The sequence below is a fragment of the Brugia malayi genome, assembly GCF_000002995.4.
Source record: "Brugia malayi strain FR3 genome assembly, contig: Bm_v4_ChrX_scaffold_001, whole genome shotgun sequence".
Taxonomy (NCBI): domain Eukaryota; kingdom Metazoa; phylum Nematoda; class Chromadorea; order Rhabditida; family Onchocercidae; genus Brugia; species Brugia malayi.
The window spans coordinates 16352910-16366999 of record NW_025062479.1 but is presented as its reverse complement, the minus strand read 5'-3'; the positions used below and the strand labels follow the sequence as shown (position 1 = coordinate 16366999).

The window sequence follows — 14090 nt, the reverse complement described above, 5'->3', positions numbered from 1 at the left end:
ATGAATGTAAGCACAGTATGCTTGATAATAATATACCTGTTCTTGTATAGCTGGTTTTGATTCTTACATTTCACCAGGGTGTTGTTAGGCTAAAATATGATACCAGTACCTTAGTAAGCAACTTCTGATAGTTTGTAATGGAAATTTTTTACTACTATTTTTTTAAATGGAAAAACAAATGGTAAATAACTTTAAGGTGATGCCTCGAAAAGCCACGTGGAGCAATTTATTTCAGAGTGACGATATTCACGTAACAAGTAAATCAAGAAATGCTTTTGAGAAAAGGAGAATTACTGGTAAGCTGAACTTATACGGAACTAATAATCTGCTTTGTGTGTTTTAGGCTGAATTGCTGAAAGCTGTGCTGCTAAATGATCTAAGGTTATTGCAAGGGTGCATAGAGAAGGGCATTGATGTTAATGAAGTGGATGAGAATGGAACTTCACCGTTACATTTAGCAAGCTTTTATGGATATCATCCAATCGTGAACGCGCTCATTGATGCACGTGCAAGAGTCGATGCACGTGATCGGGAGTGGTTTACACCACTTCAGAGGTTTGAAGAGAGTTTTCGTACTGTTTTACAAGAGAGTAATCTGGTGCATTTTAGTTTACTCACTATCATACATGTATTTACTGTAAAACGTTTGAAATAAGCAAACTTTTCAAAAATGTTGCTAGAAAAAATTTGAAAATCCCTTTAAATGATTAAGATGATACTTAAACCAAGCATATAAAATATTCCTTTTCCTAAATTTATTATTCAGCGGAACTAATTTTATGAAATTCATGTATGTTATAATCTAAATTTTGTCCTAGACTCTTGGGATTCCATCAGATAGTTTTATAAATTTTCAGGGCTTGTTTTCATAATCACCCAAATACAGTGAAAATATTGATCAACCGTGGTGCAAAGCCAAACAGTGCAACCAGACAGTTCATGACATCGTTGCATATATGTGCACAAGTAAATGCATTGAGTTGTGCTGAAGTGATCCTTGATAATTGTGATTCGATTATTGGTAAGTAGTAATAGTAACAGCTGTGGTTTATTTCCTTTAAGATGTGGATTTTTATGTTCTGAAATATCACTGTGTTTGTCGCTGGAGAATTAATTGATAAAACTGACTCCTCTTTTTAATTATTTAGCCTGAACTTCTAGAAGCAAACTGTAATTCTTATAAGATAAAATATTTTCTATGGTTCTTTTGGTAATCGTTAATGCTAAAAGTTGTAAAATTGTTTATTACTTTGTATTGCTTTGTTTCAAAACGAGCATGCATTAATTCTTATCAAAAAGAGTTAATGATTTTATCACCAGTTTTCACGAATCTGGTTAATCTTTCTTTTTTTCTGTGAAAGATTTCAGATCGTCCAGATTGGGGTGGTTGTCCACCACTTCATTACGCAGCGTCTTATGGAAATTCTGCTTTTGTCGAGTTTTTATTGAAGAGAAATACTAACCCAAGTACTAAGTCAGTATTCTCTTTTAGAATTTTGGTTCATTCTAGCATACACAATTTCCCAAGGAATTAATTAGTATGTAAGATTTGGTGCTAGTAAGTCAAGTAGAAAGAAAGCAATACTAAACAGAAAAGATATGTTTAGTATTTGATTTCTTGTTTTACTGTGATGTTTTTGATCGTCCGAAATAGATTCGAGAATATGCCCATGTTGTATACAATTGCATATGTGCACATGCGTTCTGTGAAAGTACCTGTGTTATTATGAATTTTAGAACTACCGTAATCAATTCATTTTTTTCATATCAGTATGATGATTGAAAGTAATAAGATAATGTAATATTTCAGAAATAAGCGAGGTATGACTGCAGCGCATTGGGCTGCTCTAAATGGACATAGTGATGTTCTAAAACTACTTTTTAATAGTGGAACTGATATGAGCTTGCATGATCAGCAAATGAGGACGATCCTACATTATGCGGCAATGTCTGGTGATATGGATTCTGTGACGTTTATCTTAGAAAATACATCATTACCCATTAATAACCAATGTTCCGCTGGTTACACTCCACTACATTATGCTGTATTGAATGGCCGTAGCCGAGTTGCTGGGATGTGAGCTTTTTGTTATTGAGATTTTTTTTTTTAAATCTGTGTCTTTTTACTGATAAGTCTAACGTATGGATTAGTAAAACACAGAATAGTTTGATGATTTGGATGATATCATGACTTGAGTACTGTTAATGAAGTCCAACCATATTTAACGTTGCTTATCGGTCAGCATTCGACGAATTCATTATCCTAAAATAATCCTGTCATCATATTATCAAGTTGCGCAAACATTTTTATTTCTTTTTTTATTCGTTGATACTGTTTTACTCGGAAATTTGTGGATTATTTTGCTTTTCACTTTTTGCAAATTGAATTTGGGAAAAAAGTAAACAAGAAATAATTTCTTAGCGATTCAGAGAATTTATCTTAGAAATTTTATGATTTTAAACTCTTTGCTACTCAAAAGTTTACAAGGTAATCCTCAATCCATTTTGCACACCGGGATATTTCTAGATTGATCAGTAATGGAGCTAATCCTTTCATTGCAAGTTATTTCAATGGATTTATACCTCTTCATATTGCTGCGGGTTTTACAGAGGGTACCCTAAGTTGTGATGTAAGTTTTTCCATCTGAATGTTACAAATTATTAAGGAGATGTTCTTATTAATCCATTAGTGTCAATGCTGTTTTCAAATTTGCTTTCATGGTGAACAGTAACTGAATATTGCAAATTCTTTGTTCTTTGGGACCAACAGTGACGATTAGGTTCCATACAGAACTGTAAAAAAAGAAATTCACGAAATATATTAGGATATGTTTTCTATAAATGATCATATCAATGTAGTGTATTAATACAGCAATTCTTGTCTTTAAAATACTCAAATAAAATCTTAATTTAGTTATTGATTGAAGTAACGCATGAAATCGGTTACCAGTCAACTGATGGTAGTACAGCTTTACATTTTGCTTGCCAGTATGGCCGAATAGCACGATCGAAATCACTAATAGCTAAAGACATACCGGTTAATGCAGCGACTATTCAGGGTGTTACTCCACTTCATATGGCATCCAGACATGGCCATGATCTTATTGTCAAGCATCTTCTGGGTGCTGGAGCGGATTGCAGCTTGTATCATACTTTTTCTGATCGTTTGTTTCATTCTGTATAATTCTTTGAAATGAATTCTTAGTGGCACTAGATTAACTGTTTCCACAATTGAGGTAGTCATATTTAGTCTCAGGCATTCCTAGAAAATTTGATTTCTTGTTAGTTCAAAAGTTGTGTGCTTTGTTTCCTCACTTAAATTTCTTGTTTTATTTCTGTATATTTCCAGGAAAACTAAATCTGGTTTGACTGCTCTCCATCTTGCTGCATTTCATGGTTACGTAGTCGTTGCGCGAACGCTATGTATTAGTGGAGCTAATGTTGCAGAAGTGGATTGTATCGGACGGACAGCTTTACACATGGCTACACAGTCTGCAAGCTCCAATAGGTTAATTTTATGCATACTTACCATAAGGATGGTTGTTTTAAAACCATTATCCTTTATCATCATCCATCTAGACGCTCTTAATTCCCTTTCCTTCAAACGAAATAGTTTAGTAGCTTGTTTCGGGAAGTAAATTGTGTGTTCTTTACATGTTTCCGTATCCAACAAGCATATTAAGTGATTTTGTGGATCACATCTTGATCTTTTTCATAAAGAATAGCTTGCTTTTATTTTTGTTATGACGTAGGATCAGTCTATCATGACAAATAATTTTCCAGCGAATTTATGATTGATTATTTGCTCTCAACTAATATCCCGGTATCAAAAGTAGATTGCAAGGGTTGTTCTGCATTACATTATGCTGCTCGAAGCGGCTTTTTCCAAGCCATCCAAAAATTGTTGGCTGCAGGTGCTTGTGCAAATGAACAAGATCAACTGGGATATACACCATTGCATTATGCTGTGCAGTCACCTTCAGATCTCGCATTAGTTGTTGGTTTCTTTTCTATTATTCTAGCGATTTGTTTGGATAATATAAACAAGAAGCATAACATATGGCCAATGTAAAAGTTTTGCAAGCATACTGAACATGTATGGTTGTAATGTATACAGGAACTCCCGTTATAGTTTCTCTCAGTTTGTTTTGAATTAGCAAACTTGAAAATTTTCAGAGTGCTAAAATATTGTTACGTGCTGATAATACAGTTATACAAGTCAGGGACAAATCAGGTTTTCTTCCAGTTCATCATGCGGTTAAAACTGGTAACTTAGAAACAGTCTTATTTGTAAGTTCCAAATCCAAATTGTATTTATATTTAAGGTATTTTCTCTCCACAAAAGTTCCTCTTTTTTCATTTTACTTTTAAACCTACTCAGGATCTAAGTATTTTGTCATAGTCGTGATTGGGAGTATGATAAGAAATATTTTGGTAAACTGTTGAGTACATCTGCTTTAGAAGACGAAGCTTTTGCTAGGTGATTAAACGTTTGTTTTATTTACTAAATCAATCCATTACTTTAAACATGATTGAATTTACAGTATGCATTTTGACATTTATCGTAGATACATTTAAATGTGACAATTCGCTGATATTCAAAGTGATGATTGGTCTGTTTGATTAAAAAAGTGCTCTGTGATATAGTGAATGAAAGTTTTGTTTCATTCCGAGTTCGTAACTCATCGATCTTAGTGATAAAAGTTATGGTATTACAGACTACGTTCATTTGAAATTTGACTTCTGAATACTTGCTTTAAAAATTTATTTAAATCCAATAAATTTTCAGTTAATAGACGCAATGTCCGATGCCACTGTTCCATCGTCCTGTCATCCATACCATCTTACGCTTTACCATATAGCAGCTCGTTATAATCATGCTCAACTATTACAAAAGCTATTAGCTTTCTATCATGCACGTTCAATGACGCTTGATAAGGAACAAACAGCGAAAATTAGTAATACTATAGGCCTCGAAATGGATTCACTGGAACGAATTCCCATTCATTATGCTATGTCAGGCGGTAAGTATTCCCATCTTTATCCTATACTGACGTCGTAATTTATATATATTGAGATAAGTTTGAACTGTGTTCTTCCAACATGAGTTTAATGATAGAGTGCTTTGTCAGAGTAATCTTATAAATAATTATTTTGTAGATTAATGTTTGTTAATCCATGAATCAGGTAAAAGAATAGAATGCTCAGTGTTAATTGAGGAATATGTTTCCAATAAGGTTAATAGCTTTTAAAAAAGTTGGGAAGTAAGGTCCAATCTTCAGCTTTGCTCTGCTGGAGGTTTTTTTTTTTTCCTTTCTTTTACGTAACAAAAAATTCAAATTTCTTTGAACTAGCTTGGCGAATGATATCAACTGTATGGCTACTGACATACAATAATGATATAATAAAATGATGAACTTGTACTTGGGAATCACATTGCAAAGTATGAATTTCTTAGTATGAAAATTTTGTGTGATGATTGGATAATTCAAACTTGCAGGTTACCAGCGCTGTGTAGATATCCTTTTGCGAACAGCAATTAGGAAACGTGCATTGTTGCGGAAAGACTGTTTTGGTATAACACCGTTGCATGCTGCAGCTGCATGTGGAAGGACTGTTTGCATTTCTCTTGCTGTAGAATTGCTCAGGGAAAAAGATATCAACGTTTTGGATTCTTCATTAAGGCTTGAAAATTCTAACTTATTCCGTTCTGCAACTATTTTTTTCTTCTTTTTTTGAAATTCCATTATCAGCAAAATAAAAAATATGGGTGGGAAAGATCTGGTGTTCTGTTTGAAAATTTTTTGCCAATTGTATTATCTGAATTGAAGTTTGATTAACTATGTAAGAAAGTTTTTTTTTTTTTTAAGTGCAAAACTGTGCTTTATTCTTTGTTGTAGGACACCTATTATGTTTGCGATTTCAAATGGTTTTTTGGATTGTTTCCTTACATTGTTACCAAAAAGTGATGTAAAATTATTCGATAAAAATGGTCGTGGTTTAATGCATCGAGCTTGTAGTCTACGGAATGAACTTTTATGCAAGGAATTGGTAAATAAGGGTGCTGATTTCAAGTCAGCCGATTGCAACGGTGTTACGCCATTTCATATTGCCGCAAGATCAGGTAAATTTTTCATTTTAAAGTGCTGTAAATTAAAATAAATTTTAATCGTGCAAATAATAAACTGCACTGAAGGCAACCAACATGTCCGCTTATATCGTAACCATTATATTTAGTATTTACCATCACCATTTGCGTTACTACTTAACGGTGTAAGATGTGAATTTGTTTATTATATTTCACATCATTTTTTATGATGTTTCTGTAATAAGACAATCCTTGACAGAAAATTTGCTGGAAAAAACTAAATTTCGGAAATTGCAATGGGTGAATTTTTTCCACACTTTTTACAAATTTTGCAGGTGATTCAGCAATTGTCAATTATTTGCTAGCTAATGGTGTGGAGGAAACAGCTGATTCTACTGGATTAACGGCTTTTGATTGGGCAGCTATGGAAGGTAATGAATGCGTTCTACATATTCTTCACGGTGTCAACAAGGATGCGAATAGGAGTATGGCCACAATATTGGCAGCATCCCGTGGACACGTTGAGGCGTGTCAGGTGATTTAAGAACTCACGTTTTGGAGATGCATAATTATTAGTTACCTGTTAATTTCAGCATAGTACTGTTTCCGATCACAGCTATATTTGTTTAAAATTTTCAGCACTTTACCTGAACTCGGTACTGTTGAATAGTTTGGTCTTTTACAGAAGGGGAAAATTTTTTAATATCTGAGAAAGTTTTCATATGGGACGTAAAAATCTAACACTTTTTTCACACCAGTTAATAATATTTGAAAGTAACATAGGTTTGTTAATATTTAATTAAAAATAATATGGTCGTTTCTTTTTTGAACACTTTAATATATTGTGGGATGACATGGTCTGAATTGATATTATGTGTGGAATTTGTAGCATTGTTTTATGGCTTTTTTTTTTTTAGTTCTTATTACAAATGAATATGGAGTACGCAAATGCAACCGATGTTCGTGGTCGTACAGCGTTGCATCATGCAGCACGACAGGGTTATACAAAAGTCGTTTCCACGCTACTCATTGCTGGAGCCAATCCTTCGGCTTTAGATGTCTTTCACATAAGTCCACTGATGGCAGCAGCTAGTTGCAGTGATCCCGGTTATGCATTGGAAATTATCGGTTAGACTCTTTTAGTTATTACTTTATCAGCTGATTCAAGTTGAATCTTTTATGGGACAATGATAACATGCATATTATTAGTTAATAATATGGGTATGTTTTTTGAAAATTTCAAAAAAATTTCAAGAATACAGTAGAAATTAATCAGTTAACAATTTTAAGCGATTAGTTTAAAGCATTCATAGTACTGAAAGAGAAATCTATTAATCAAAGTGCTAACTGGGGAATGGTTTTTAGGTTTGTTAATTGAACAGACTGCATTCTTGGAGGCAATCGACATAGCTGGTAATACGGTTTTCCATCATGCATGCATGGCTGGTAATGAGATGGAAGCAGTATATTTGCTGAATCATATAAAACCGGTTCCTGCTAATGGGCATGCAGAACACATTATCAATTATCAAAATACTCATGGGCAGACGTTAGTTTTTATATTCTTAGAAAATTCAAAGCAAAAATTGATAATTAATTTGAAACTTATTTTCTTTGCAATATACAATATTTCACACTTTTGAATATTTCCAAATTTATTTTAGAAAATAATGTGTTAAAAAATGCTGTTGAAATAACTTCATTCATATTATTGTTCAGTTACGCAATTTTCTTTATTTTTAGTGTTCTGCATTTGGCTTGTAAAGCAGGAATGATCACACTCATTCGTAATGTATTAAGAATTTCGTCTTATTCTTTATCACTAATGGTAGGTGGTTAAATCCAAATGAGATAATTTTGCTTGGATTTTTTATTGAAAACTAATAATTTTAATTTGTAAAGTTAGTAGCATACTATCTCACTAATAAGTCTCCAGGAAATTCAAAGGTGTTAGTGATTTTCTAGTATTATTAACCTTTTAAGGCACGCTAGCAAACATTCTTAACGACTAGTTTGACATGGGTTGTTCCCTCAACTATTGTAATTAAATTAATTTAATTAAAAAAAAAAAAAAATTGTAATCTTTTTCAATTTTCTTTTTTCCTTGGACAGAATGGAATGATTTTTGATATGGTACGAAATGAAGCTCTCGAAAGAATTTATGCTTTCTGGTTACGAATTTAGAGCTTATTCACTAGTTTGACATGGATTTGACATGAGCCTCAACAGATTTTGCAAAACTTTTGCCATTCTTTCTTGTTGCTGGACAGTGTCTAAATGAAAAAACTTCAGTCATTCATTTTTGATTCTGAATAATTTCGGATTTCAGTACTGAAATCGTGTCTCGAATTTTTGAAATATATAATTTTTTATAGGATGACAAAGGGCGCATACCATTAGTTGCAGCAATTGAAAATGAAGCTGTAATTGACTGCATGTTATGCATGTTGGATACATTTGTTGGAGCCGTGAATAAAAATGGTTTTTTGGGCAAGTTGTTTTAAATTATATATTTTTTTTTAAAGTTAAATAGATGAGTTTGGGTTCCAAAGTTATTCAGTATTAGTTTCAGTCGTTTTTCTTTTTTTTCGTTGTTTTCGTCCGATATTTTGCATGAGCCCTTAATGAGTAATTTTTCGTTTGGGATCCGTTCGATGCAAAACAGATTGATCTTCAATACAGCTGAAACATATAAGTACAATTTTAAAAATTATCAGGAAATGAGATTTGAAAGGGAATTAAGTTCTAGAATGATTTATTAGACTTTCATATTATAAGCTAAGCCCTTTCCTAAATATAAGCCACAATTCGTCGACTAGATCGATGCAACATGCTGAATTATTATATAAGATTAATCTATAATTTACCCACGTTCAATAGCTTTATATAGATTTTTATGTCTGGAAAATAAAGCGTCTTTCAAAAAAAAGTTCTGCTGTTCTTCTGGAGTAAAAAACCGGATCTTATTTTCAGAAGTTTTATGTCAGGATCCCTTCAATTTAAGCCTTAAGCTTTTAAATTTTAGCAACAGTTCGTCGGTTCCGGAAAGCTGAATGCGCTGATTCACATTTTTGTCTTCCATCATGCATGGAAGAAGCGAAGGTTGAAGTAGAAGAAGCGGAAGTTGAAGCAGAAGGCGATTTCTATTGACGAATAGTGTTTTGTTTTGCAGTTTGTGTTTTCGATTTGTGACTTTGTGTGGCGTGCGGGTATACTGTCGCGAATTTCAAATGTCGCGATCTTCGAAATAAATTATAACAATAAAAAAACTTCATGTAAAAATTAACCATTCAAATTGTAAATTATTTGACTAATTTCCTATTCCTCATCTAGCCAACTTCTCATGTCCTTTCTTTATCTTAAATCTAATTAAAGTTCTGTCTTTGTTCATAATGGTTAAAATACCGAAACCAATATACATACACAAATATTTTCGGCCTCAATCTTTGTAGTGGATTTTGTTTGAATTTGGGAGAGCTCTATATAAAAAAACTTAAAACTTGGTGAAGGTTGGTTTTTTTTTTTTTTTTTTTTTTTTTTAGGAGAGGTTTTCTTACTCTTTCATTTTGGAGAGATTCGCGTTGGGTAGCAGTAGTGTAACAACCGAAATACCTCGAGCTAAATTATATTGACATTGTGACAGAGTAAGAAGTAATTGTTAATGTCAAATGGGACAGGGAGAAAGACCTGTAGCAAGTGAATCCTTATATATTAGGATGTTTATCCTCTTAGATACAGGAATGATATAACAACAACTATTCTAAGAAATATCTGCTACGACGGGCTAAAGAATAGGAAATATTTATATATATATAATATTGTATGCGGCATTTTAGCGATTAATAGTAAATGAATAAAAAAGAAAAAAGATAAATAATAATAAAATAAAAACATAAGAAAATGGTTCAGTGAGATAATTTACGCCTCGCGATATTCGAAATTCACGACAACTGTCAAATATTCGTAAATATTTTTTTTTTTTTTTTCACTCGCATTCTCTTTGCATTCGATAAGATATATCCGGATACTGTAAATCACTCCTAATTTTACAAGTCTATATATATATATATATACATGTTATGTAAACACTACCAATGGATCATCCTCCGAAAAATTATTTCTGCTTCCTCAGCGAGGTTGAATTTTGCCACTTCCTCAATTACTTTCTGTTAGATAAACTGTGTTTATTATACTACGATTTGGTCAATAAAACGAAGGTTTTTATAATTATGTTATAAGAACTCAGGGAAAGTGGAAATACTGATTTCAAACTATTACTTTCTAGTAAACGTTGCTCAATAAGACCGGCCGTTGAAATCTCATCTAGCAAAAGCTTCGTCTTTTAAAGACCGAAATAAAACAGATGTGCTCAATAGTTTGTCCAATATTTCTTTTCATATTCCCAAATTTACAAGCTGCAATCAATTTTATTATTATGACAAAATACTTAGGTCCTGAGTAAGTTTAAAAGCAAGATGGAGGAAAAGGAATTTTTGTAGTTTTAAAGATAACGCAATATTTTTGTATAGTACCGACAAGTGCACAGAACAACTTCAGGACCAGATGGCGAAGAATCTCCCCATAAGAAAAAGGAAAAAAAAAAAACATTAACCATTACCGAATTTGGATGGTGCCAAAATTGCCCAAATTAATATATTCTTCACATATTCCTCAATATTAGAAGGTATTGATAATTCTCATACATTTTTTCTTTAGCAAATTTGAAATGACTGATGTGAAATATGACTTTATCTTTTCAATGAGTCTAGTAACTTTATTTTTCTACCATTTATATGCGGATTTAATCCTAAATATCATCTAACGTCAGAAATGGAATAAAGATGCAAAGGAATGTCCAGAATTTTTCGTTTATCTCGTTATTAAATGGCATTAAAGTCATCCCGTATTATTTAATTTTTAAGAATGTAAGAAATTTTAAGGTAGATGAGATAATTTTAAAGAATTGGAAAAGGCATTTGGTTTTTAGATAATGAACGTGCCAAGTGAAGTATATTTTGTTCACTGATTGAAAATTCTTTTGGTTCCATAAATATTTGCAGCGTTCCACAGATAGTCGTTTATAATCGTACAAATGCTTTTGTCATTTGATGGGTATATTTAATGATAGATTGATCTGCGACGCGAGCGCTGCGCTAAAGTAAGATTTGTTTATGTCTTATGCTAGCAATTTGTAGATTAATTTATGTTTAAAGAGGATTATTAACAGAGGAGATATTTAATATTTAACTATCAATTTTTTTTTTTTTTGTATAAATAATAATTTAATAACCGTACGTTAGTGAACGGTAGATTCAAATAACGATAGTAGTATATGACACTGTTAAATAATATAAATTGTTACATATATTGCTTTTAATGCTATTGTGATAATGTTTATTTCAGTTAATGAAATAAATTGTGAGATTCCATCATAAGTATAATATTATTAATAGGTATAATAAATAATTACGAAAAGGAAAAAGGAAAGGTGAAAATATGGAACATAAGATCGGAAGAGGAAGTGATCATCTTTGATTGTTTGACCCCAAACAATTTATATTATTATCTCATGGAAGAAAGTAGAAAAGGAGGAACAAGCGCTATTATTCGTTTTGATCTTAAAGAATTGCGCTCTCTCCCTCTCACCCTCTGTCTTGACGCATCTCTTCATTGCAATTTAAAATTTATCAAAAACTTTTTCGCTCTTAAACTCTCTTAATTTATAAAAATTTATACGGAAAATATCTTGTGAATCTCGTATTTTGTCAAATCCGATACGGTGGGGAAGGGTGAGGGAAAAAAATGAAATGAGGCACAGGTGGTTTTTTTATTTTCTGTTTTTTTTTTTTCTCTTTTTGCATGAAGAAAATATCATTATGACATTTAAATTTCGTATTATTTAAAATTTCAAAATCATGCAAGCAACAGCTTAAAATATCCTTCAATGTTTCTTTCTTATTTCAGAAATAATTGAAATTGTGCAATGAATCGTTCCATTTTAGCATTTTCAATTCTTTTGTCCACAACCACAACAGTCATCGGTTTCCATTTTACTTCTTTTTTCTGATAGAAATTAAAAATTTCATAATTTATCTGGGTTAGGGTGATCATTCAATTCATTTGTTAAGTACAATCCATTTTTCAAAATGGAAATTTAAAAAAAAAAAAACTTTTTTTTTCATTGAAGTAAGAAATCTTCAGTAATTCCTTAACACGGAAAAATTCTAAATTTAAAAGAAATATTCTAAACATTTATACATTTCAAATCAAGGGAGAAATTTTAAAATTTAATTGAACTTTTGTAGCTCGTTTAAGTTTAATTTTACTGCTAGTGGTTATGTTATCAAATTTAATTGTAGCACGAAGAATGTTTGAATTTGAAAAATTCCCAAAAATTTTCCTATTTCAGCTTTATGTCTGGCACATTTACCAGTTCCAAATGCTTTGATAACGTATAATTTTTTATCACCAATACCTGATCTTTTCCATAGTACTGGTTCAGTGGCTGCTTTGTCATGTAATCTGGGCTTTGTTGTAAATGGTTCATCAACTACAAAATGCACTTCGAAAGGCATTTGGGAACCAAAATTGGGTAAAGATTTTGCTACAACAAAAATTACTACAACTGTGCTATATTGAAGAGATAAGCAACAAAAGTTTATAATTTTAGGCAATAAAGTGGACTACAATTTAAAATGGTTGCAATTTGATGTTCAATTTCTTTTTAATTATTATTGTGACTTTTTTTAACTCTTAATTTTATTGTTTTCTTTGCAATAAGTTAAATAAAATCACAATCTTTTCTCTCAAAATTTATTTAGTAGTATGAACCATATTTCTTCTCTACAAATATAATAAATGATAATATTTTATATATGCTTAAGCATTGAAATCTATTGGAAGATAATGTTTGTATTTAAAATATAATTATCTTTAAAATCATTCCACTTTTTTCCTTTTTAGTTCATCTGCTGAATAAACCATTAAAGCAAAAATATTTGAACTTTATGTAAATTATTTTTTAATTACTTAAATAATTCTTCAGCAAGTCCTTCATATGTATTATTTTATTAGGATCATGCATTGTAATCTCTGATATATTATCCAATGCTTCGACATCAAATCTCGATTTAACTTGCGATCCAATGAATCACACAACGGGCATTATAACATATGTTCCGGTATATTTTTCATCAAATTTTAAATTAATTCAATTGATTTTTGTCATTTTTTTCTATATTAAATAGCAGTTTGATATATTTTAAATTTTTCCAAGAATTTTGCCATTTTTTTTTTTTTTTTTTTTGTTTGTCCTTTTGGTATGTCTTTTATTGCTAGTTAAAAAAACGAAATCTTTGTTGATGTGAATTTAAAGCCCTTAATACCTAACATTTTACTAACATAAAATAGTGTCGTGATAAATTCAACTTCTCTTTGTAATTTTTTACTGTAAAATTTCCATAAACTTTTGCAGCATTCAAAATCACAAAAATTCCAAAAAGGTTCTGTGGCACTGTTAACATGTCCATTTGGGCAAAAAGTAAGCGGTGGTGCTTCACATTCGACCTGTCAAGATGGTAGATGGTCAACTAAATTGGGTAGCTGTGAAGAAGTCAAGTTGAAGATATTTTTTTAAATATTTCTGGTATCATCCCTTATCATTATCGTATTATTATATAGCATTTACTATACATTTTATACCAATTTATAACGTTTTTATTTAACTTTGCTTATCCTTCCATACCGAATATCTCCCATCCCATATCACCCTTACCATCATATTAAACTATTCTACATTTGCATTACTGTGTTTCTTTTCTTTCAAAAAAACAAAAAAGTAAACATCATTTCAATTCCATTTATTTCTATTCTGCTATTTTGCAAAACTTAGAAGAGATTGTTTGTTGATCATTTTTGATGATCTATTAATTCGGTTCTTAATCAGCTATTCATACAAAGTTTTTCATGTCATTTTGTTGTTGAATACCAGATGAATTAAATT

At 31.4% G+C, this 14090-nt stretch overlaps 2 protein-coding genes across 2 annotated transcripts; both read left to right on the top strand.

Annotated features, from left to right (window-relative positions):
• Bm9291 (ankyrin repeat domain protein 28, putative) lies at positions 1–9238 on the top strand (the record flags this gene model as incomplete). The annotated part of the gene is made up of 19 exons (XM_043075068.1): positions 1–6; positions 344–555; positions 858–1021; positions 1369–1474; positions 1811–2077; positions 2528–2630; positions 2915–3144; positions 3350–3508; positions 3784–3997; positions 4177–4290; positions 4790–5024; positions 5501–5684; positions 5901–6124; positions 6424–6623; positions 7006–7216; positions 7454–7637; positions 7832–7916; positions 8464–8578; positions 9114–9238. The coding sequence occupies 19 exons, from the start codon at positions 1–3 to the stop codon at positions 9236–9238; spliced, it is 3138 nt and encodes a 1045-aa protein (XP_042931002.1).
• Positions 9239–12071: 2833 nt separating this feature from the next.
• On the top strand, positions 12072–13724 carry Bm349 (conserved hypothetical protein,hypothetical protein; the record flags this gene model as incomplete). Its single annotated transcript, XM_001892858.2, has 4 exons — positions 12072–12129; positions 12498–12680; positions 13163–13269; positions 13563–13724. The coding sequence occupies 4 exons, from the start codon at positions 12072–12074 to the stop codon at positions 13722–13724; spliced, it is 510 nt and encodes a 169-aa protein (XP_001892893.1).
• Positions 13725–14090: the final 366 nt, after the last annotated feature.